Raw genomic sequence first — 26,257 nt, forward strand, 5'->3', positions numbered from 1 at the left:
TCACTATAGCCCCGTTGATTGCACATGAATACAATCAAGCTATAGGGGAGGGCTTCCCAAAGGAGTGGACTCGACACACCATTGTGCCAATCCACAAGGTTGGGGACACCTTGGATCGAGGGAATTACACGACTATCATGATAGGCCATACAATGGCTAAACTTTATGGGGCAGTACTTGAGGCTAAGCTCAGTTCATATGGAGAAAATGAGGGCCTACGGGCTCCCGGCCAGGTAGGGCTCAAACGGACCTTCTCCACCATTGACCACATCTTTGTTCTGTGCTGCCTTATTGATGGGGAAAAGATGCGGAAGAAGAAACTTTATTGTTGCTTTGTGGATTTCCGCGGAGTGTTTGATACATCCCACAAGAGAGGCTCTTTCATGGCTTCAGAGTTTTAGGATACCATCAAAGATGATATGGGCCATCTATGCTCTCTACGAGAGAGTGATTGGGAGAGTTTGCTATCCAAGCGGCCTGTCAGAGTCTATTGCTAGCACCATTGGTGTTAAGCAAGGATACCCCCTCTCATTGACCCTCTTTGGATTCTACATCGACGAGATATTCGACTACATCTTACAATGGGAGGAGCAAGAGCTTACATAGCAAGTACCCCAGTCCACATTATGCTATACGTTGATGACACTGTTTTGCTTTTAGAGTCACCAAAGGGTTTAAAGAGCCATTTGAGCACCTTGGATGAGTTCTGTACACACAGAGGATTGACAGTGAACCTTGGGAAGACCAGGGTAACGATCTTCCACACCTCTAGATCAGTCTGACGAGCAGCCACTTTTATAGCAGCATGAGACCCTATTGAAGTGGTCACCTCATCTACCTGGGAGTCACCTTTACTAGTAGACAGGGACCCTTCTCCATGGCATAGGCTGCCAATGACAAACTCACCCAAGGATATGCAACTTTGCCCATGTTAGAGTGGAGATGTCATCAGGCACACTTTCAGGAGCCCCGCAGTGAGGAGCCCTTTGTTTGCAGATGCAAAGCCTACGAGTCATTTTTTAGAGGGCAACCTACCCTCCGCGAGATCATGCACTCGAGATCAGAAACAGGTGGGGCGCTACCTGCTGAAGATACAGAGGCACAAAGACACACTTCTACAATCACCTATAGATACCGGGGGGGGGGGGGGATCACAACTTACACATTTTTTTTCAGAGGACCACACCCCCACCACTCCTAAATCCACCAAGGGGAGTGACTCTGCAACAACAGGTTGAGACGAGCCGAACCAGATGACGCCAAGTGTTACTAGATGCTGGCCCCACGACTCCACCACAGACAGATTGAGGAGATCCATACCCAAGCGCGTTGAGCTATTGAGGAGTAACGAGCCTAGATGAGGGCTCACCCAACTACGTTCATTCGAGCAGCTCTTGCCACAATCCTCCCAACGTACCACATTTTACAGCCTCCTACTAACATAGGATGGAGCTAGCTAGCTTGATGCATTTGCATGGTTGTACTACTTCAGCATATAGACATGCACATACCCGTAGTACTCGAGCCCCCTTCCCCCCCTATAGATCCCATCACAAACTGAGGGTTTTTTGTAATGTTTTGTCTTTTCTGATAGATGGAGGACATACACACATGTATATTTGATTTGTCTCATAGGCTGACTTCGGCCGCACATAGACGTTCAAAATCTCTCTCTCTCTCTCTCTCTCTCTCACACACACACACACACACACACACAAAAGCGCATGTTATCTCATCACAAACCCACGTTTGCTTAGCGATTATAGTCTCTGAGAAACAACCTGAGCTATACTGATGGCCTGTAGGGAAATCCATCTACCTCTAACCTGCATAAAGTTGAAGAATACAATAGCAACCCAGTAATGTGAACTGGTAAAGCTGGCAAGAGTACTACGCATACCATCCTACCATCCCACAAAGGACATAATATACAACAACATCATCCAAAGATCTGTGCATTTGTCACCGTCTGTGATCAGAAAAAACCTCCAGAGCTATGGAAGAAATGCCATCAGCCCCTCATAACTGCTTGCAAGAGTCAGCTCTGCTTTGCCTTCACCGCCCCACATGCAAGCGACCAATTTGTCCCTAAACTGTTGCTTTTCTTGTGTACAAATTGATTTGAATACTTCAGCTTGGCACATTTTCGTGGAAAAAATGCATGCTGAACACGAATCATAGCAGGCACTCCTCAACATTTTTCTGATAAGCTCCACAAGGTACTCAATTAAGGACCATCGGCATGAAAGAGCTCATTGGCGTGGAAGATGTGGAGTTGGCAAAGGGAGCTGTCCATAATATCCTACTCCTGGTGGCTGCATCGACTGAGGATTTGTATTCTGTGAGTTAACACTCATTGATGGAGGTACACCCATGACTACCTGCTGCTGCATTGCTGGTGGTGGCGGCAGCGGCAGCACAGTGTTCGCATATCCAAAACCTGGCACATGAATGGTTGTATTATGCCCCATATATTGAGGCTGGGGTAGGATTGCAGGACGAGGCGGCAGATATTGAAGCTGAGTGGTGGAAGATGATGTTATTTGTGAAGATGACGGTGGTGGTATAGCCATGTTCTGTAGGGGCACAGCAGGTGCTGAATGTTTTGCATAAGAAGGGCTGCCATCAGCACTTCTCAAATTTTCATTCTGATTATTCAACTTTTGCCTTTTATCTGTACTGAAGGTATTGGATGCTTCCAAAGCAGTCCTTTCCACCCTAGAGTTTGATGCGACAAATGAAGAGAGCACGGATTGAAGCATTTGAGCAGATGAAGCCGACGCAGCTAGCTTCGCAGCCACTTCTGCAGCTGCACTTTTTTTATTTTTGGGTTCTTCTGTACCAGGTGGCGCTAGGCCCTCTGTGAAAGGTACAGCTGGCCATGACAGAGTTTCACCAGATGATCCAGCATTTTGAGGTGCATTAGAACCTCCAAGAGAATCTGTTCCTGTTTCTTGCGGTCCATGCTCCTCTATTTCAACTGTGCCAGCATTACCGCCTTGCAGAAACCTTTGTCGCAAAATGCCAGAGTGCTCTGCTTGATTTCGAGCAGTCTACCACTCAAAGTGGGTCAGTAAACCCTCGCAAGCTTACCATGCACAAATCAAGAATAGAAAAGATGAGTAGGTGTTAGATGTATGACCTGCAGTTGGGTTCGGATCAACTCAAGCTTGCTCTCCTGCACAAAAACAATAAGCCAGGACAACTTCAGATAGATACAGTGCTCCGGAAAAGATTTCATATGAAGAAGATTTTGAATCCATCTAATATGGAAGGTCAATACACAGGAGTACAACATGAATACTATACTACCTTTGAGTAAGCAACACTAGTACCTGTTCCCGTAAAGCCTCTTTCAAATGTGAAACGAGAGCAGCTCGAGCCAACTCACTCATTTCGAGCTGTTCAGCGCATTGCATCAGAATTTTTTCTTGCTCTTGCAATTCATCAGCTAAATTGGTATCATGTGATTCCCCTGCCATTAAAAGGCAGTATAGAAATTAAAGCCGTCAGTGATCACCCCTGCTATTTTATGCATTTGTCTGTGCTGCCTACCTCTGACTGCTTCTAAATTTATGATTGACACTGAGGCTTAAAAAAGTATGTGCGCGCACCAAAAATGGTGGGCTTGTACCCTTTGTATTACATAAAGGAAATATGCCCATTACAAGACACGGCCCTAGCCAAATTACAAGATACAAAGGTGAAAAAACCCCTCAAGATCTTCACAAAGAACAAAGTTGAGCGGAAAACCTTTGAATTGGGACAAATGGAAAGATACAAGTAAATAAGCTGAAATGGAAAATCCAGAGGGGAACCACATAAGTCTGCCTGGAAGCCTCTCCAGCACTAAGCACTGCAGCACTATGAAGAAGATGTCGACCTACTAAGCTTAACAAACTAAGGCTGGGTTCAGATGAGCCGAAGGCAATCTGAGTGGAAGGGGGGTGGAGCATAGTTGGCAAGGCTCCATAATCCATTGGAGCTTAAAGCAGGAGCGCCTTCCCAAACCACCACAAAAGTGGCTCAAGAAGGGTGTGTGTTTGTGGGAAGGGTGGAGGAGGAAACCTGAAGGGCAATTGACAGCAGATTTGATGAAGGCAGGACAGCCGATGGCAGCTGAGAGAGAGAGAGAGAGAGAGAGTGTATTGACACCCTTGGGAAGTTGGTTTGGTCAGAGATGTGCATCATGGTACTTTCGTTTGGCTTTTGTGTTGGATTACAAATGGATTCCTTCTCCCTCTCTTACAGTGGTTGTGCAATGTGCTGTAGATCTGCATCCTTTTTTGGGGTACAACATCCAAACATGATAGAGTGGATTTGGAGGTACAGCCCAAGGGTTCTACAGTCCCTTGGCCTCTATGAGCTGCTACAGGAGGTTTCTAACAGTGGATACTTTATATCAGTCAGGTACATCGTACTTGATTTGTTTGGTTTTGCTACATTGCCAGAGGGGGACTTTTGAAGTGGATGTGATGACAGCATGGCACGACTTAAATGCGGCAAACTATGCGAATCTTGAAGAGTACAATAAGCAGTTCTAGGCCGCCCTGTTGCCAGTAAGCTCCTACAGGTTTGTGTCATTGTCAGAACAGATTGAAAAGTACTGTTGTGGATTGCCCAAGGGAATTAGGGACTACCACACAAAGACTTTTGTCATGAATATGGCGCAGTTGATTGAGAATACGAGAGTGGCTAGTAATCTGTCGGAAGGAAATTCCGATGGCTTAAAGGGCAACAAGAGAGAGACCCAAGGCACACAGTTTTCAGCCAAGGGCAATGTTGCAGCAAAGCCTTATGTGCCTCCCACAAAGAAACCCTCCATTGATGTAGTTGACACGCCCAAGAAGCAATTCACACCTTGGCGAGGACAAGGACAAAAAAGGCATTTTTCTCGCAATTTATTTAAAGAAAGGAAAGCTCTAAGAGAGGCCAAGGAATGCTTCATTTGTGACCAGGAGGGACATTTTGCAAATGACCGCCCACAAAGGAAGTCACGAGATAAGGATGACAAGTCAGAGCATAAAGGAAAGAAGCCAAAGCCCAGTGCATGACTTGCCCCAGATTTGGTTCGTGATCAACCAAACACAAATGCCCTGGAATTGTGTAGAGCTTGGGGCAAAGTTAGGGACCAAATAGTGTTGGTTTTCTTTGATCCAAGAGCCCGTGCAAATTTCATATCACTAGAATTGGCATCAAAGTTGGGCAATCGTGCAAAGAAGATGGGCATGACGGGTGAAGCAGGTTTGGCATGTCTAGGTCATTCAGAGCCTGTTACTCCCGTCTGCACATTCAGAGTTATGTGGATGAAGAGTTTCATATAATGCAACTTGAGGGCTGTGATGTGCTATTGGGTATCCCATGGTGTTACAGGTTGCATGCTATGGTGGATACTTACAACAAAAAAATAAGTTCCCTTGGTACATAAAGCAAAGACTCATGTTTGTACTTGATCTTTGCAAAATCAGTACATGAAGTTGAATCTAATTTGTCTACCTTGGATAAACACAGGACAATTGTTTTTGAGTTCACTGAAGTTGTTTCGGACTCTTTGCCAAGGAGCTTGAGAGATCTCAGGATCATAGCATATGTCACAAACTGATGACGTGGCAGCCTGCAGGGGTTGATTGTACGGATAGTCCCGGAAAACGCACCGGAATCGCACTGACATGTGGCAGCTATACGGACGCCGCAAATTGCGCTAACAGTGCTGACATGGCATTCCGTACAGATCTGCATAAATTGCGTTGGCTGATTTTACTGACAGCTTTTGGATTAAAGTTGCTTTTGAGTTTGAGATTTTGGGGCTCTGCTTTTGGGTATCCTTTGTACCATAAGTGGGCAAGGCCTCACTTCTCAGGGCATTTGGACGCAGAGTTTGAGAGTGAGCACCTGCCTACTCTCTTGTATTTTGAGCACAGACTAATATAAAAAGAAATACCGAAAGGAGCGCCAGTCTTTGGGGCCAATACCTCTTGGCACAGAACTACGCCGGGCCGTGTCGTCTTTGTGAACTGTTTTGAAGTGAATCTCTGTTGTGTCGCGGTAGAATCTTGACTTGGGGTGTCCAAGTTTGTTATAGTGGTATCAGAACGCGGCCGATTTCTCTTCTACCGGGAAATCCGATCCTTTTCTCGCAGCATTTATAGATTCCAACAAGAAACATTCGACTTCTTCTGTATCTGCGAATGCGGGAGGAGATCATGAAGAAGATTCTCATGATCAAACAAAGGAAGAGTACGGCCCACCTCAGCCTACTCAGTACGAACTTGAAGAGATGGAACATCGACAACTAGTTGACGAGGCAACAAAGCAGATGATTAAAACTGCGAAGGATCCGAAATTTGCAAATTTTGTCTCAGCAATCCATTGCTGAAGTGCACACCCAGTGGAAAAAAGCCACAGAACCACCCATCAAACCGGCAATCAAGAAACCTCCTTCTCCGAGGATGTTTACAAAGCAAGAATTACAAGAGGTGGTTCAGACACAGATTAGCCGGCTTTGGGACACAAACAACAATCCAAAAAGCACAAGAAAAAGCACAAGAAAGGAACTGACTTCCCGGGTTATTTGGGTCGTCAATCTTCTTTTGCATCGGCAAGAAAGCAGAAGAAGCCTGTACGATTTGAAGGACTACCCAGTTCTCTTCTTCTTCTTCCTCTGATAGTTTTCCTAGCTCTTTTGACTCGAGCAAGGAAGACAGAAAAGGTAAAAAGAGAAGCAAAAAGCAAAGCTTTGGGAAGGGCAAGAAAAAGGCAAAGAAGCCTAGATTTCACCCAATTTCTGACGGTTCTACAGAGGAGTCTTCCTCAAAAAGTTCGGACTCCGACGATCACTTGTTTTATGCAAAGAAGGAGCATTTTTACAGAGCCAACCAATATGACTTTCTCCAAGATAAAAGCAAGAGAGTGAAAGAATTCAAAGAAGGTGGACAATCGATTAAGTTCGACTCTTTTTCTTGGTTCTGAGATGCTCTGAGGGCTTTGGCCTTCATTCAGCAGTTTGACATAGCTTTCTCTAGAGGGTATTACTCAGAGCAGGAGGGCTACATCTTTCTTTAAGGGAAATGCTCGAACATGGTGGTCCACCCTTCTTCTGAGGAAGGAAGCTCCAGTTAAATGGTTGAAATTCAAAAGGCTCTTTATTTCTTCTTGGCTGACTCGGGAGTACGAACGAGATATACGAACCGCTTGGAATCATCTTCGGATGACCGAGGGAGATTCTCTGAAAGCTTCTCGCGAGAGATTTTGAAACTCTTTTCTACCAACCTCTTCATTTAAGGTCTCGTTTAAGGAACAGATTGAGCGGTTTTGTTGCGGAATTCCTATAGAGATCCGAGACTACTGCTTGGAACAAAAGTCAAATTCTATTCAAGAATTGATGGGTCATGCAAAATGGGGTTTTGCGATACATTCGGGAAATTTGATTTAACCCACTGATGAGAACTTGACTCAGAGAACCCAACAGACTTCTAACAATGAAAGTAGAAAGAGAAAGAGTTCCCAAGAAAAGAAAGACAAGGATACATGACACCGGCTCAATCTTCGAGAGAGGGCCAATTACATCAAAGAGGGGAAGTGTTTTGGATGCGGGGAACATGGGCATGTCTCCGCGAAGTGCCCTAAAAAGGCACAATAAGAACAGAATGAAGAGAGGCCAGAGAGTTTAAGAGCAACAAAGGAACGTGGCAGACAAGGCAAGATGAAAGCGGGATTGGTTCCACACTGCATGGGTACAGACCTAAGCACGATTGATGAAAGTACAAAACTTTGCCGAGCTTGGGGCAAAGTGAAAAATCAGAAGCCCTGATTTTCTTTGATGGAGGAGCCAAGGCCAACTTCATTTCACCTGAATTAGCGGCACGGCTTGAGATTACGCCCGATCAGATGGGACCACCAGCAGAGGCAATTCTAGCAGCACCCGGACGGGACATAGCCATTACACCTGTCTTTGGCAAACTTCGGTTGCATTGTCAGGGGTATTTGGGGCACGAGGACTTTTACATAATGCCCTTGGAAGGTTGTGACGTCCTCCTTGGAGTCCCATGGTACCATAAGAACAACGCCGTGGTCGATTATTGGGCGAAGAAAGCGACTTTGACAAATGAAAAAGGGCCGAAAAATTGTACTCGATGTGAAATTAAAGGAGGAGTCTGTCCCTATTGTATCGGCTTCGGCCGTTTCCATATTAATGAAATCCAGTCTGTTTGTTTATTCGATCTATTTGAAAGAGTTAAATAATGAACACAGAATGAATATGTCTGAACTTGATAAAGAACGCCAAGATCTTCTCCACACTCGTGCCGATTGCTTTTCTGAGGGCCTGTCAAGCGAGTTGCCACCATCTCGTCCTAAGAATCATACTATTGATCTGATACCTAGAAGTACACCACCGAACCGGCCACCTTATCGTGTGAGCCGAGCCCAGAACGAAGAGATTATGAACCAAGTGAAAGACCTTTTGGCAAAGGGTCTTATCCAATCGAGTACTTCACCATACTGCTCTCCGGTGTTGTTGGTTTTAAAGAAAGACGGATCTTGGAGAATGCGCATTGATTATAGAGCTCTCAATAAAATCACCATCAAGAATGGATTTTCGATTCCGAGGATCGATGATATTCTTGACCGACTACAAGGATCCTCTTGTTTCAGCAGGATAGATTTGAAAAGCGGATATCATCAGATCCGAATCGTGCCGGGAGATGTCTACAAGACAGCTTTTCGGGCGAGCTTCAGTTTATATGAATTTTTGGTGATGCCTTTTGGCCTTACCCATGCTCCAGCGACTTTCAACCGAATGATGGATAGGATTTTCAGAGAGTACAGATCTTTTGTTGGCACTTTCTTTGATGACATTATAGTCTTCTCCAAGGATGAGGAAGAACATAGACACCATCTGCTATTGGTCATTCAAGTATTGCGAGATCAGAAGTTAGTAATCAATGCCAAGAAGAGTGAATTTTTCTTACCGTAGATACACTTTTTGGGACACATCGTCTCAGTAGCAGGAGTACAAATGGACCTGGCCAAGATTGATACTATACGTGATTGGCCCGATTTGAAGAATGTTCATAAAGTTGCGGTTCATTAGAAAATTTGCAGAGGTCACTTCCCCTTTGCACATTCTGACACAGAAAGGAGTCCCTTTCTCATGGGGACCCATAGAGGTGACTGAAAGAGAAATTGACTACGGGGCCAGTTTTGACTTTGCCGGATTTGCCAAAGTATATTGTGATGCTTGTTGTCACAAAGTGATGACGTGGCGGACAACAGAAACCCTAAAATTCCTGCAAACCCTAATTTCTACCAAAAACCCTAATTTCTGGAAATCGGTTTTTTTTTTTAAAAAAATTTAAATATTTTAATGACGAGCGACGCGAATCTTGCTTTTTCTCTACGCCATGAGAAAGAGAGAGAACTTGCTTTAAAGAAAAAAAAAGAGACTCTCTAAGAGAGAGAACTGATGCTTTTTATTTTTAAAAGCTTTTGGGGCTCTGCTTTTTGGGCATCCCTTTTAACCTTTAAATTAGTGGTGAGGGCCTCACTTCTCAGAGCATTTGGACGCAGAGTCTGAGAGTGAAACCCTAGCCACTCTCTTGTACTTTGAACTGATTAATATAAAAAGAAATACCGAAAGGGGCGCCAGTCTTTGGGGCCAATATCTATAGGCACGGAACTCCGCCGAGCCAGTGCAAATCTTTTGTGATTTGTGAATTGTTTTGAAGTGGTTATTTGGTGCTGTCGCGATTGATTTTTGACTTGGAGTGTCCAAGTTTGTTACAGTGGTATCAGAGCACGGCCAATTTCTCTTCTACGGGAAATCCGATCTCCGATTTTTTTTTCCGTGGCACCTATGGCTTCAGACGATGATCAGTCGACTCCCTCTGCATCTGGAGATGCGGGCAGGGATCACAACAAAGATTCCGGCAGAGAGTATGGCACGCCTTGGCCTACTTAGGCGGAGCGGCGAGAAATGGAGCATCACCAGTTGATCGGCGATGCAACAAAGATGATGCTCAATTTTGCCAAGGACCCAAAGATGGCAAAATATATGAACCAGACCTCTTTGGAAGAGGTACAGATGGAGTGGCAGAGAACCACAACACCACTCCCGAAACCCGCTCTCAAGAAACCTTCTGCCTCCAAGAAAATATACGGAGAAGGAACTGGAGAACGTGGTTGATGCACGGATTGCACAGCTTTTTGACGCGCAAAAGAAAGCCAAAAAGCAGAAGAAAAGCACTGACTTTCCAGGTTATTTGGGTCGTCAGTCGACTTTTGACAAGGCAAAGAAACAGAAGAAGCGTGTTCGATTTGAAGGTTTCAACAGAAGCACCGTTGATTAATACAAAAAGAAATACCGAAAGGGGCGCCAGTCTTTGGGGCCAATATCTCTAGGCACGGAACTCCGCCAGGCCAGTGCAAATCTATTGTGATCTCTGAATTGTTTTGAAGTGGTTATTTGGTGCTGTCGCGGTTGATTCTTGACTTGGAGTGTCCAAGTCTGTTACAGTGGACAGAGCACGGTCGATTTCTCTTCTACGGGAAATCCGATCCCCGAATTTTTTTTTCCACGGCACCTATGGCTTCAGGCAATGATCAGTCGACTCCCTCTGCATCTGGAGATGCAAGCTGGGATCACAACGAAGATTTTGGCAGAGAGTATGGCCCGCCTCGGCCTACTCAAGTGGAGTAAAGAGAGATGGAACGTCGTCAATTGATTGGCGATGCAACAAAGATGATGCTCAATTTTGCCAAGGACCCGAAGATGGCAAAATATATGAACCAGACCTCTTTGGAAGAGGTACAGATGGAGTGGCAAAGAACCACAACACCACTCCCGAAACCCGCTCTCAAGAAATCTTCTGCCTCCAAGAAATATATGGAGAAGGAACTGGAGAACGTGGTTGATGCATGGATTGCTTAGCTTTTCGACGTGCAAAAGAAAGGCAAAAAGCATGGCAAAAAGCAAAAGAAAGGCATAGACTTCCCGGGATATTTGGGTCGTCGGTCGACATTTGACAAGGCAAAGAAACAGAAGAAGCGTGTTCGATTTGAAGGATTACCCAGTTCTTCTTCTTCTTCTTCTTCTGACAGTTCTTCTAGCTCTTCAAATTCGAGCGAAGAAGACAGAAAAGGTAAAAAGCGAAGCAAGAAACAAAGCTTTGGAAAGGGCAAGAAGAAGGCTACATTTCGCCCAGAGACTGACAGTTCTACTGAGGACTCGTCTACAGACAGCTCAGATTCCGATGACGGAAAGTTTTATGCGAACAAGAAGAATTTTTACAAAGCCAACCAGAATGACTTTCTCGAAGATAAAAGCAAGAAAGTTCGAGAGTTTAAGGAAGGTGGCCACTTGATCAAGTTTGATACTTTTCAGGATACTCAGATGCTTCGAGGGCTTTGTCTTTTATACAGCAGTTTGACATCGCTTTCGCGGGAGGACGCTATTCAGAGCACTCCAAGATTCGGAGAGCTACCTCTTACCTTAAGGGGAATGCTCGTACTTGGTGGTCAACGCTTCTTTTAAACAAGATTGCGCCAGTTAAATGGTTGAAATTTAAGAAGCTTTTTATTTCTTCTTGGTTGACGCAAGAATATGAACGAGATGTACGAGCTGCTTGGAACCATCTTCGGATGACCAAGAAAGATACAATCAATGCTTGTTGTGAAAGATTCTGGAGCTCTTTTCTACCCGCCTCTTCATTCAAGAAGATCTCATTCAGAGAACAGATTGAGCGGTTTACCTTGGGTCTACCTACAGAGATCCAAGACCACTGCTTGGAACAGAAGTCAGCTTCTATTCAGGAGTTGATGAGTCATGCGAAGCGGGGCTTTGCAATTCACTATGGCAGTCTGACCTACCCCACAGATGAGGACATGACACAACGAGCCGAACAGACTTATGGGAATGAAAGAAGAAAGAAAAAGAGCAACCCAGAGAAAAAAAAATGCACGACCCAAGCTTACTCCTGAGGAGAGAGCTCGCTTCATCAAAGAGGGAAAGTGCTTTGGATGCAGGGAACATGGACATATCTCCGCGAAGTATCCTAAAAAGGCACAGAAAGAACAGAATGATAAAGACGACGACAGGTTTCAGAGTTCGAGAGCAGCTGAGGAATGTGGCAGAAAAGGCAGATAGAAAAGCAGAACTGGTACCACATGGCGTGGGACCTGTATCGAATCTAATGAATGAAAGTACAAACTTTGCCGCTTTTGGGGCAAAGTGAAGGATCAGGAAGCTCTTTTGAAGGAGCCAAGGCCAACTTCTTTTCACTTGGAATTGGTGGCTCGATTTGGAATTATGCCCGACAGACTGACGCCACAGGCGGAGGTAGTTCGACTGGCACCCGGATGGGATGTTGCCATTACACCGAGCATTAGCAAACTTTGTTTGCAATGACAGGGGTGTTTAGGGCACGCGAGTGACGTTCTACTAAGGATCCCTTGGTACCACAAGAACTACTCCGTGGTTGACTACCGGGCCGAGAAAGCGACTTTGATAAATGAAGGGCTTAGAGATTGTACTTGATGAACTTCAGTTTCTTACTCATTCTTTTGGAAGAGAACTGAACGCTGGATAAAGGTTGAATATGTTTTGACCTAATCAAAAGAACGCCAAGATTTTTCTCCACACTCATGCCGATTGCTTTTCAGAGGGCCTGAAGATCAAACCATTGATCTGATACTTGGAAGCACGCCACCGAATCGGCCACCTTATCGTGTGAGCCGAGTACAAAATGAAAAGATTATGAGCCCAGTGAAAGACCTCTTGGAAAAGGGTCTTGTCCAGCCTAGTACTTCACTGTATTGCTCTCCAGTGTTGTTGGTTTTGAAGAAAGATGGATCTTGGAGAATGTGCATCGATTATAGCACTCTCAACGAAATCACCATCAAGAACAGATTTCCGATTCCTAGGATCGATGATATACTCGACAGGTTACAGGGATCCTCGTGCTTTAGCGGGATTGACTTGAAGAGTGGATATCATCAGATCAGGATAGCGCCAGGAGATGTCTAAAAGACAGCTTTTCGGACGACTTTTGGGTTATTTGAGTTTCTGGTAATGCCTTTTGGCTTAACCAATGCTCCTGCGACATTTAACTGGATGATGGATAGGATTTTTTTTTTTTTCGAGAGTACAGGCTATTTGTTGGCACTTTCTTTGACGACATCATTGTTTTCTCCAAGAATGAGGCAGAACACAAAGATCATCTGCTTCAAGTCTTTCAGGCATTACGAGATCACACGTTAGTGATTAATGCAAAGAAAAGTGAATTTTTCCTACGAGAGATATACTTTTTGGGACACATTGTGTCAGCAGCAGCAGGAGTGCAAATGGACCCGGCCAAGATAGAGACTATCCGTGATTGGCCCGATTTGAGGAATGTCCATGAAGTTAGAAGCTTCTTGGGACTATGTTCGTACTACAGGCGGTTCATACGAAAGTTTGCAGAGGTTGCTTCCCCTTTGCATACCTTGACACAGAAAGGAGTACCTTTTTCGTGGGGACCCACAAAGGTGACTGCCTTTCGGACATAAATTGACTACAGAACCAGATTTGACTTTGCCGGACTTGCAGAAGTCATTTGAAGTATTTTGTGAAGCTTGTGGTCGTAGTCTGGGTGCGGTCTTGATGCAAGAAGGGCATGTCATAGCTTACGAGAGCTGTTTGTTCTCTAGGCCGGAGATGACAGCACAGATCTATGAGAAAGAGCTTTTGGCGGTTATCCATGCTCTTACTCAGTGGTGGCATTACCTACTCGGAGCGGATTTCACTGTCTTTACAGACCATCTGAGTTTACGCTACTTCTTGTCACAGAAGCAGCTTTCGGAAAAGCAGATGCGGTAGGCGAACATCTTGTCACAGTTCCACTTCCAGATTGTCCATGTGCAGGGACAGAAGAATGTGGTGGCAGATGCTTTGTCTCGGAAACCGTTGGTTCTGGCTATTTCCACGATACATCATAGGAGCTTCGAAGATATGGTCGATCAGTATGCCACAGATACAGATTTTGCAGATATTTTCACACGACTACGGGATGGGGAGACAGTAGCTGGATACTCCCTTCGGGAAGGCTACTTGATGAAAAAGACTATGTTGTGCGTTACACAGCCGTTGAGGGAGAAGGTTATGACTGAATGCCACTCTCCACTTTTTACGGGTCACCGCCGCATTGCTACCACCATGAAAGCGGTAGAGAGATTTTTCTTTTGGCCGAGACTCAAGAAAGATGTGGAAGAGTTTGTGCGCAGTTGCTTGGTATGCCAGAAGGTCAAGTTTGACAGGCATAAAGCACAGGGATTGTTATAGCCTTTACCCATACCCACCCGCCCCTGGAAAAGTATTGAAATGGATTTCATTTTTGATCTCCCGAGAGCACATAATGATCACGATGATTTTCCGATTACATGGCAGTCTGAGACGATTGTCTCCGACAGAGACCCCAGATTTATGAGTTTGTTTTGGAAGGCAATTTGGGAGAACATTGGCACGCGGTTGCAGTTCTCGTCATCGTTCCACTTGCAGACTGACGGGCAATTTGAGATTGCCAATTCAGTGGTTTTAGATTTATTGAAGTCTTGTATCTCGGATCAGAAGACTCAATGGGAAAAGAACTTACCTTTGGTGGAATTTGCCTACAATAACACGATACACTCTTTGACGGGGAAGACGCCATGTGAGATTGTTGAAAGTGCTGCGAAGGTTCCATCCTTCCTGAGCACGAAAGATTAGATATTTGAAGCGGATGAATATTCGCGAGATTCGGATACGGCTTTTGCCAAGGTTCGCGAGACTTTGCAGGAGTCTCAAGAACGACAGAAAAAGGCAGTGGATCGCCATCGTCGTGACTTGAAACTGAAGGAGGATGGTTGGGTGCTCTTACTTTTGAGAAGGCACACCTAAGAAAGAAAAAGGGAAAGGAGAGGCTTTGTCCAAAGCTTAGTATGTGATACTACGGACCTTTCCGGATTACTGAAAAGATAAATGATGTCTCCTTCCGATTGAAACTGCCAGATACTTGGAGGATTCACAATGCATTGCATGTGAGTCTCTTGAAACCTGTTAAGGGTGATGTACCTGATGATGGGGAGCCTGATGAGCAACCCGAAGTGGAAGAAAACGAGGAGATCCTTGTTCCTGAACAGATTTTGGCACATAATGATACGAAGAAAGGTAAAGTCTGAAGGCGGTTCTTGGTTAAGTTCAAGAACTTTCCTGCATTTGATGCGAAGTGGATGGAGGAGGAGGACCTAGCAGATACTCCTCGGATTGTGAAACTTTACCTCGATGTTTTGGTTTAGCATAGTCTACTCCAAACGGAACCCAGAAACTCAGCTTGGCCGAAGATCTGGTGCAGTGGGATGCACAAGAGGGGAGTTACTCCGCTCCTTTGTCAACAGATGCCTCGATTTTGATACTAAAGTCACTGATGTCTCTTTGAGCTGCAGGGATACTGAGAGCTGACAGTCTTCTGCTGGATGACTTTATGAAATGGAATTCCTGATAATGATACTGATTTGTTCTTGACTTCTTTTGAGTGCAGGAACTGAAAGACGAAATGACTGCAACATTTTGGTCTGATTGATCTCGAATAGACATGGTTGCAATAGGGGTTAGTCAATCGCACATCGATGAGGTCCCGATTGGACCTAGATGTGATTGCTAGCTACATTGCCGATAAATCTAAGATCCGAATGAATGTTGAATGTCATGTGATGTCCTGTGATGTCTGGTGATGTCCTATGATGCCGTGTGATGTGACTGTTGATTATGTACATGTGCTAGATGTGTGTTCCTAGTACGTAGGTACTAACAGTCGGTGTCTGCTAAGATGGTTTATGGCTTTTGTCGGTTTTGCAGGCGTAATCACGGTCGATTACAATACTTTCAAGAGGGGGGTATGTCACAAAGTGATGACATGGCGGACAGCAGAAACCCTAATTTCTGCCAGAAACCCTAAAATTCCTGCAAACCCTAATTTCTGCCAGAAACCCTAATTTCCGAAAATCGCAGAGGCGGAGAAATTTTGAGCGACGCAAATCTCAGCTTTTTGCTTTGATTTGGGAGAAAGAAAGAGAAAAAGAGAACTTGCTTTTTACTCACTCTCATTGAGAGAGAGAGAGAATCTGCTTTTGCTTTCAAGCTTTTGGGGCTCTGCTTTTGGGCATCCCTTGTAAGCTTTAAATAAGTGGTGAGGGCTTCACTTCTCAGAGCATCTGGACGCAGAGTCTGAGAGTGAAACCCTAACCGCTCTCTTGTACTTTGATGACTGATTAATACAAAAAGAAATACCGAAAGGGGCGCCAGTCTTTGGGGCCAATATCTCTAGGCACGGAACTCCGCCGGGCCAGTGCAAATCTATTGTGATCTGTGAATTGTTTTGAAGTGGTTATTTGGTGCTGTCGCGGTTGATTCTTAACTTGGAGTGTCCAAGTCTGTTACAGGAGGACCTAACAGATACTCCTCGGATTGTGAAACTTTACCTTGATGTTTTGGTTTAGCATAGTCTACTCCAAACGGAACCCAGAAACTCAGCTTGGCCGAAGATCTGGTGCAATGGGATGCACAAGAGGGGAGTTACTCCGCTCCTTTGTCAATAGATGCCTCGATTTTGATACTAAAGTCACCGATGTCTCTTTGAGCTGCAGGGATACTGAGAGCTGACAGTATTCTGCTGGATGACTTTATGAAATGGAATTCCTGATAATGATACTGATTTGTTCTTGACTTCTTTTGAGTGCAGGAACTGACAGACGAAATGACTGCAGCATTTTGGTCTGATTGATCTCGAATAGACATGGTTGCAATAGGGGTTAGTCAATCGCACATCGATGAGGTCCCGATTGGACCTAGATGTGATTGCTAGCTACATTGCCGATAAATCATGGTCTAAGATCCGAATGAATGTTGAATGTCATGTGATGTCCTGTGATGCCGTGTGATGTGACTGTTGATTTTGTACATGTACTAGATGTGTGTTCCTAGTACGTAGGTACTAACAGTCAGTGTCGGCTAAGACGGTTTATGGCTTTTGTCGGTTTTGCAGGTGTAATCAGGGTCGATTACAATGCTTTCAAGAGGGGGGTATGTCACAAAGTGATGACGTGGCGGACAGCAAAAACCCTAATTTCTGCCAGAAACCCTAATTTTCAAAAATCGCGAAGGCGGATAATTTAAAATATATATATATATATATATATTTTTTGGAGAAATTTTGAGCGACGCAAATCTCAGCTTTTCGCTTTGATTTGGGAGAAAGAAAGAGAAAAAGAGAACTTGCTTTTTACTCACTCTCATTGAGAGAGAGAGAGAGAATCTGCTTTTGCTTTCAAGCTTTTGGGGCTCTGCTTTTGGGCATCCCTTGTAACCTTTAAATAAGTGGTGAGGGCTTCACTTCTCAGAGCATCTGGACGCAAAGTCTGAGAGTGAAACCCTAACCGCTCTCTTTTACTTTGATGATTGATTAATACAAAAAGAAATACCGAAAGGGGCGCCAATCTTTGGGGCCAATATCTCTAGGCACGGAACTCCACCGGGCCAATGCAAATCTATTGTGATCTGTGAATTGTTTTGAAGTGGTTATTTGGTGTTGTTGCGGTTGATTCTTGACTTGGAGTGTCCAAGTCTGTTACAGGAGGACCTAGCAGATACTCCTCGGATTGTGAAACTTTACCTCGATGTTTTGGTTTAGCATAGTCTACTCCAAACCGAACCCAGAAACTCAGCTTGGCCGAAGATCTGGTGCAGTGGGATGCACAAGAGGGGAGTTACTCCGCTCCTTTGTCAACAGATGCCTCGATTTTGATACTAAAGTCACCGATGTCTCTTTGAGCTTCACGGATACTGAGAGCTGACAGTATTCTGCCGGATGACTTTATGAAATGGAATTCCTGATAATGATACTGATTTGTTCTTGACTTCTTTTGAGGGCAGGAACTGATAGCCGAAATGACTGTAGCATTTTGGTCTGATTGATCTCGAATAGACATGGTTGCAATAGGGGTTAGTCAATCGGACATCGATGAGGTCCAGATTGGACCTAGATGTGATTGCTAGCTACATTGCCGATAAATCATGGTCTAAGATCCGAATGAATGTTGAATGTCATGTGATGTCCTGTGATGTCGTGTGATGTGATTGTCGATTTTGTACATGTGCTAGATGTGTGTTCCTAGTACGTAGGTACTAACAGTCAGTGTCTGCTAAGACGGTTTATGGCTTTTGTCGGTTTTGCAGGCGTAATCGCGGTCGATTACAATGCTTTCAAGAGGGGGGTATGTCACAAAGTGATGACGTGGCGGACAGCAGAAACCCTAAAATTCCTGCAAACCCTAATTTCTGCCAAAAACCCTAATTTCCGAAAATCACGTAGGCTGGTTTTTTTTTTTTTTTTGTAATGACGAGCGACGCGAATCTTGCTTTTTCTCTACGCCATGTGAAAGAGTGAGAACTTGCTTTAAAAAAAAAAAAAAAAGGGACTCTCTAAGAGAGAGAACTGATGCTTTTTATTTTTAAAAGCTTTTGGGGCTCTGCTTTTTGGGCATCCCTTGTAACCTTTAAATTAGTGGTGAGGGCCTCACTTCTCAGAGCATCTGGACGCAGAGTCTGAGAGTGAAACCCTAGCCACTCTCTTGTACTTTGAACTGATTAATATAAAAAGAAATACTGAAAGGGGCGCCAGTCTTTGGGGCCAATATCTCTAGGCACGGAACTCCGCCGGGCCAGTGCAAATCTATTGTGATCTGTGAATTGTTTTGAAGTGGTTATTTGGTGCTGTCGAGATTGATTTTTGACTTGGAGTGTCCAAGTCTATTACACTTGTGGTCGTAGTTTGGGTGCGGTCTTAATGCAAGAAGGCCATGTCATTGCCTATGAGAGCTAATTGTTTTTAAGACCGGAATTGACAACACAGATTTACGAGAAAGAGCTTTTGGCGGTTATCCATGCTCTTACTCAGTGGCGACATTACCTACTCGGAGCCGATTCACTGATCATTAGAGTTTACGCTACTTCTTGTCACAGAAGCAGCTTTTGGAAAAGCAGATGCGGTTGTTTCACTTCCAGATTGTCCGTGTTTAGGGACAGAAGAACTTGGTGGCAGATGCTTTGTCCGGGAAGCCGTTAGTCTTGGCTATTTCCGCCCCTTCATTAGAGTTTACGCTACTTATTGTGACAGAAGCAGCTTTCGGAAAAGCAGATGCGGTGGGCTAACATCTTGTCACAATTTCACTTCCAGATTGTCCATGTTCAGGGACAGAAGAACTGGGTGGCAGATGCTTTGTCCCGGAAGCCGTTAGTCTAGGCTATTTCCGCGATTCACCATAGAAGCTTCGAGGACATGGTCGATCAATACGCCACAGATCCAGGATTTTCTGATGTATTCACTCGAATACAGAATGGGGAGGTAGTAGCGGGATATTCCATACGGGATGGCTACTTGATGAAGAAAACGATGTTGTGCGTTACACAGCCATTGAGGGAAAATGTTTTAACTGAATACCATTGTCCACCTTTTACGGGTCATCACGGTATTGACATCACCTTCAAAGGTGTGGAGCGTTACTTCTTTTGGCCGAGACTCAAGAAGGATGTGGACAACTTTGTACGCAGTTGCTTGGTATGCCAGAAGGTCAAGTTTGACAGGCATAAAGCACAGGGATTGTTATAGCCTTTACCCATTCCCACCCGCCCCTGGGAAGTATTGCTATGGATTTCATTTTTTGATCTCCCGAAGACAGAGTGGGCACGATGGCATCTGGACTGTTATTGACAGATTTAGCAAGCAAGCTCATTTCATTCTAGTGTGAAGAAGAAAACAATCAAGCCGGACCATTTAGCGAGACTGTTCATTGCCTAGATATTTCGATTACATGGCATGCCTGAGACAATAGTCTCTGACAGAGATCCCCGATTCACGAGTTTGTTTTGGAAGGCTATTTGGGAGAACATTGGCACACGGTAGCACTTCTCGTCATCTTTCCACCCACAAACAGATGGGCAATTTGAGATTGCAAATTCAGTCGTACTGGATTTATTGAAGTCTTACATTTCTGATCAGAAGACTCAATGGGAAATTTTTTTGCCCTTGGGTGGAATTTGCCTACAATAACACGACCCACTCTTCGACAGGGAAGGCACCATTTGAGATTCTTGAAGGTGCTACGAAGGAAGGTTCCACCCTTAGCACGAAAGATAAGATTTTTGAAGCCGACTAGTACACCAGGGACTTGGACACTGCTTTTGCCAAGGTCCGGGAGGCTTTAGCGAAATCTCAGGAAAGACACAAAAGGCAGCAGATCGACACCGTCGCGATTCGAAATTAAAGGAAGACGATTGGATGCTCTTACGTTTTGAGAAGGCACGCCTAAGAAAGAAAAAGGGAAAGGAACGGCTTTTTCCAAAGTTTAGCATGAGATACTATGGACCTTTCCAGCTGCCCGATACTTCAAAGATTCACAATGCTTTTCATGTGAGCCTCTTGAAGCCTTTTAAAGGCGATGTGCCCGATGATGGGGAGCCAGATGAGCAACCCGAAGTGGAGGAAAGCGAGGAGATACTCGTTCTAGTACAGAAATTGGCACATAAAGATAGAAAGATTAAAGGTAAAGTGATTAGGCGGTTCTTGGTTAAATTCAAGAACTATCCTGCATTGGATGCGAAGTGGATGGAGGAGGAGGACCTAGCAGATACTCCTCAGATTGTGGAACTTTACCTTGAAGCATTCGGTTTAGCATAGCCTACTCCGATAGAACCCCGATTTCAGCATGGGTGAATCTAGTACAGTGGGCTTGCACAAGAGGGGAGTTGCTCCGCTCCTTTGTCAACAGATTACCCCGATTTTTGATATAGAGTCACTGATGTCACTTTGGGTTTTAGGGATACTGCTAGGCTAATTGTATTCTGCTGTATGACTTTATGAACTAGAATTCCCGAAAATGAAAATGATACTGATTGATTTGTACTTGACTTGTTTGAGTGTAGGAACTGAAAGACGAAATAACTGCACCGTTTAGGTCTCATAAATCTCTATAGACATGATTGCAATAAGGATTAGTTAATTGGGCATCTGTGAGGTCTCGACTGGATCTAGATGCGATTACTAAATACGTTGCCGATTAATCATGGTCTGAGATTTGGAATGAATTTGAATGTGATTTCTCATGTGATGTCCTGTAATGTCAAGTGATGTCCTGTGATGTCCGGTGATGTAACTGTCGACTGGTACATGTGCTAGATATGTTTTCCTAGTGCTTCGGTACTAACAATCAGTTCCTACTAAGATAGTTTATGGCCTCTGTTTGTTTTGCAGCGTAATTGAGGGCAATTACAATTCTTTCAAGAGGGGGGTATGTCACAAAATGATGACGTGGCAGCCTGCAGATACCCAGAATTGCGTCGACAGGCTGATTGTACGGACAGTCCCAAAAAAAGCACCGGAATTCGTACTGACACGTGGCAACTGTACGGACGCCACAAATTGCGATGACAATGCTGATGTGGTTCCGTACGGATCTGCGTAAATTTTGCTGGCAGCTTTTGGATTGAAGTTGCTTTTGAGTTTGAGATTTTGGGGCTCTGCTTTTGGGCATCCCTTGTGCCTATAAATAAGTGGGCAAGGCCTCACTTCTCAGGGCATCTGGACACAAAGTCTGAGAGTGAGCACCTGCCTACTCTCTTGTACTCTGAACATAGATTAATATAAAAAGAAATACCGAAAGGGGCGCCAGTCTTTGGGGCCAATACCTCTTGGCACGCAACTACGCCGGGGCGTGTCGTCTTTGTGAAATGTTTTGAAGTGAATCTCTGTTGTGTCGCGGTAGAATCTTGACTTGGGGTTTCCAAGTTTGTTATAGCATAGATCTTGTGCCAAGTTGTAGTCCACCAAACAGGCCACCATATGAGGTTAGTGCAACCTAGTAGAAAGAGATTATGAGTCAAGTCAACGAGCTTTTAGAGAAGGGGCTGATTCAGTCCTGTTCATCCCCTGTTTGTTTGCTTGTACTCCTAGTGCAAAAGAAGAATGGTTCATGGCACATGTGCATTGACTACCACGCTTTGAATAAGAATACCAAGAACAGGTTCCCCATACCGAGGATAGATAACATTCTTGATCGACTTGAGGGAGCGTCACTGTTTACCAGGATAGACCTAAAGAGTGGGTACCATCAGATACACATTAGGCCAAAAGATGTCCATAAGACTGCTTTCAGGACAACATTTGATGGGTACCATCAGATATGCATTAGGCCTGAAGATGTCCATAAGACTGTTTGGCAAGATAGATTCAAAGAGTGGGTACCATCAGATACGCATTAGGCCAGAAGATGTCCATAAGACTGCTTTCAGGACAACATTTGGTCTCTATGAGTTTCTTGTCATGCCGGTCGGTCTCACAAATGCTCCTACCACGTTTAATAGAACGATGAACATAATTTTTAGACCACATGGAAACTTCGTGGGTACATTCTTTGATGACATGATTGTCTTTTCAAAGTCTGAAGAGGAGAATAGGGATCATCTAACTCCAGTTTTCAATGAGATACACAAGAACATGGTACTCATTACTGCGAAGAAAATCCTTTTGGAAGACATTCACTTTCTTGGGCACATTGTTTCCAAGGATGGGGTATATATGGATCCTGCTAAAATAGAAGCAATTAAGTCATGGCCAGATTTGAAGTCCGTTCATGACATTCAAAGCTTTCTAGGCTTATATTCTTATTACAAGAGGTTTATTCAAAATTTTGTTGGGATTGCTTCTCCACTCCATGCACTACAAGGGAAGGGAGTTACTTTCAAGTGGACAGCCAAAGCCTTCAAACACTTGAAAGAAAAGTTGACTTCGGATCCGGTAATCATTTTGCCGCATCTTTTGAAACCTTTTGTGGTTCAATGTGATGCATGTGGGAACAACCTTGGTGTAGTTCTAATGCAAAGTGGTCAAGTAGTGGCATATGAGAGTCGAATTCTCTTGGAGGCCGAAAAGAACTTACAAGTTTATGAGAATGAATTGTTGGCAATAATTCACGCTCTCACTAGTTGCAAACACTATCTACTAGGGGCTGATTTTGTTGTCCAAACATATTAACAAAGCTTGCGATACTTTCTCACACAAAAAAAGTTGTCAGAGAAATACATGCGATGGGTAAACATCTTGTCGATGTTCCATTTTCAGATTGTACATGTGGAAGGGAAAAAGAATGTGGTGGTTGATGCGTTGTCTCGAAAGGCCCAAATTTCAGTAGTGTCAATTTCATACCGTTGTGAACTAGACGAAATGAAGACACGATATGCTGAAGATTCAGATTTTGCAAGAATTTATGATCAACTTGTTGATAGGCAACATCATGAACACTAAGAGTGACTTTGTCAAGATGCATGGAAAGTTATGCCTTACTAATCACTTATGGCCAAAGGTCTTAATGGAAAGTCATGCTCCACCATATGCTGGGCATCGTGGAATTGATGTGATAGTGAAAGCGGTTGAGGTAGTCTTTTATTGGCCAACTTTACTCCAAGATGTTGACACATTTGTAAGATCATGCCTAGTATGCCAAAAAGTCAAATTTAACACGCAAAAGCAACTAGGATTGTTGTAACCATTGCCAATTCCTGATAGACCATGGGAAAGCATAGCCATGGACTTTCTCTTTGATCTTCCAAGAGTGCAAACAGCCAATGATGGGATTTGGACTATCATTTTTAGGTTCAATAAGCAGGCTTATTTCATTTCTATAAGGAAGAAGATAAAGCCAGAACAAAATATTTATGAGCAATATCTTTAAGTATCACAGGATGCCCAAGTCAATTGTCAGTGACATGGATCCACATATGACGAGTCTTTTCTAGAAAGCATTGTTTTGAGAACATGGGCGCTACACTACATTGCTCACTTCGTTTCGTCCACAAGCTGATAGACAATCAAAAGACGCAAATTCTATTGTCCTAGATATGCTCAAATGTTATGCGTCACAACACAAAGCAACTTGGGAACACTATCTACCATTGGTTGAATATGCTTACAATAACACTATGCATACATCAACAAAGTGCCATTTGCGATAGAGGAAGGAGGGAAGAAAGTCCTACCCATTTTGCACACTAAGGACGAGATATTTGAGGGAGACGAGTAAGCAAAAGAAAGCCGCTGATTGTCACTGTTGTGAACTTGTATTTTCACTTGGTGATCTGGTACTTTTGCGCTTTAAAAAGGCCAGGTTAAGGAAAAGGAAAGACAAGAAACGTTTGTTTCCAAAGCTCAATATGCTATTTTATGGTCCTTTTTAGATCTCGGATAAGATCAGCCATGTAGCTTACAGGTTGAAGCTACCAAAAGGCTGGAAGATACATGATGCTATTCATGTCACCCTTCTAAGGCCCTTTGTTGGTGATGTGCCAAAGAATATGAAAAATTGGATGACATTCTTATTCCTGAAGAGATATTGGCACATAAGGAAAGGAAGGTTAGAGGAAAGGTTGCAAGACGCTACTTGGTGGAAATTCAAGAACTATCCACCTTTTGATGCCAAATGGATGGAAGAATCTAAATTGGTTGATTCACCTTAGTTATTGTAACTATATCTTGAAATCTTTCAAATGGAACCCACTGTGACTTGATATGGCTCTATGGGGCAATGTGAGTTCATGATACTCAAAGGAGTAGTTAAGCAATTGTTATCTACTCTTTCCACACCCAATTTGAGTGCAGAAGTTTGTAGTTGAAAATACACCGGAAGACTTCTATGTTTGATATATGTGTGATAGCCAGGTTGGTGGGATTGTTAATCGTCCAACGCTACATTTCCGGAAGCATCTATACCATTGTTTCCCATCCTAGAATATATGTGATATTAGGAAATATCAGCAAGTATTATTGGCATGCAAGCGAGGTTGCTTGCAGTATTTCAAGGGTGGGGTATGTCACCAAGAGGTGTATTTTTCCTGTTGCCTTCTTTAAATATGTACTACATATTTTTCTTTATTATATTTTTACTTGTTTTCCCTGAAACCCTTGAGAACGTGCAAGTGGACATTGCTCTCACATCGGGAATCTAGGTTGGTCAATCGGGGACTAGTCAAGCGAGTTAGCACTGAATTCTGATGAGTATGGAAGCTTGTGTACGCCTAAATAGAATTTGGGCCATTCGGTAAATCACTGACAACTTTATAAGTTGGGAGGGGTTACCATAAGGGGCATAGTGGACACGGCTGAAGGAGAGCCACCTACCAACCAACTCAGCATCCAAGAAGCATATGGTAATGCCTCACTAGTTGGGCTCCTCAGATGAGACTGTACAGTCTTGTGGGTTTTATGCGTGTTAGCCAAGGCAGGAGCCTTCTGAACTGGGACTGGATTAGCTAATTGCTAATCCCCCACAGGTACGCATAGTTCATCACGACAAATTGCGAAATAGGAGAGTCTTCTCGCGTGAAAACTCGTCCAAATCAAAGGGGAAGTGTTCTAATGTGTGCGGGAGCTCTTGAAACACTCATAGACGTGTTTGCTTTGCTCAAAATGATCCAAAACAGAGAATTACAGCTTGCTGCGTATATTTGCAGGTTTAGGGTTTTGCACCTAAACTACAAGATAGCACCATGGAAGCCTTGGGGTGGTTATACAGGAGTTTGGGCACCCGTCAGTGACCAAAAACAGAAATTTACAGCATGTTGAAATTTACTTACAGCTCACTGGGAAGCTTCTAAAATGCAAGGGAATGCGTCCTAGGCTTGTACTTTTGACCTACAAAGATTTTGGCGCCGTCATGCTACCGAAATGGTGTTGAAAACTTGCAATTGCTGCCCTTGACAGGTTTGGACAGCTTGGCGAGGGTTTGGTCTAAGCGTTCGGGTCGTTTTGAATAAAGAAATACCAAAAGGGGCGCCAGTCTTGGGGCCTACAAGGTGTCGGTTTTCTTGTTCATAGTGACATTCTAGTTGCCGGATGCGTCTGTGTTCTCTCTTCTTCTCAATCCTCTGTGAGAAATTAACAGGTAATTGAATTAGTACCGCCCTCTACCGTGTACTAGTCGGTTATAGATATGAATCTGGGGCAAGTAAAATAGGTGCCTCAGTCAGGCGATTCTTTAGGTAAGCAAAAGATTGGGCCTCAGCCTTGGACCACTGAAAGGGTATAGCAACAATGATCAGGCGGGTCAAGGGTTGGGCAACGTCAGCATACAAATGAATGAACCTCCGATGATAACCGGTGTGGTCTACAAAGCTCTGAACACCCTTGAGGTTGATTGGGGGAGG

General features: G+C 44.1%; 1 protein-coding gene across 2 annotated transcripts in view; it reads right to left on the reverse strand.

Annotated features, from left to right (window-relative positions):
* Positions 1–1,727: 1,727 nt before the first annotated feature.
* LOC147431471 (uncharacterized) overlaps positions 1,728–26,257 on the reverse strand; it is an 86,002-nt gene continuing 61,472 nt past the window's right edge. For both annotated transcript variants that reach the window (XM_086494070.1, XM_086494071.1), the window contains exons 6-8: positions 3,336–3,475; positions 3,143–3,178; positions 1,728–3,053 (exon numbers count right to left, since the gene is read on the reverse strand). In XM_086494070.1, coding sequence (XP_086350196.1) covers positions 2,253–3,053; positions 3,143–3,178; positions 3,336–3,475 — 977 coding nt within the window. In that variant the 3' untranslated portion in view covers positions 1,728–2,252. The remainder of the gene's footprint in view (positions 3,054–3,142; positions 3,179–3,335; positions 3,476–26,257) is intronic.

Source organism: Adiantum capillus-veneris, chromosome 21, assembly GCF_014529385.1.
Source record: "Adiantum capillus-veneris isolate H3 chromosome 21, ASM1452938v2, whole genome shotgun sequence".
Classification (NCBI taxonomy): domain Eukaryota; kingdom Viridiplantae; phylum Streptophyta; class Polypodiopsida; order Polypodiales; family Pteridaceae; genus Adiantum; species Adiantum capillus-veneris.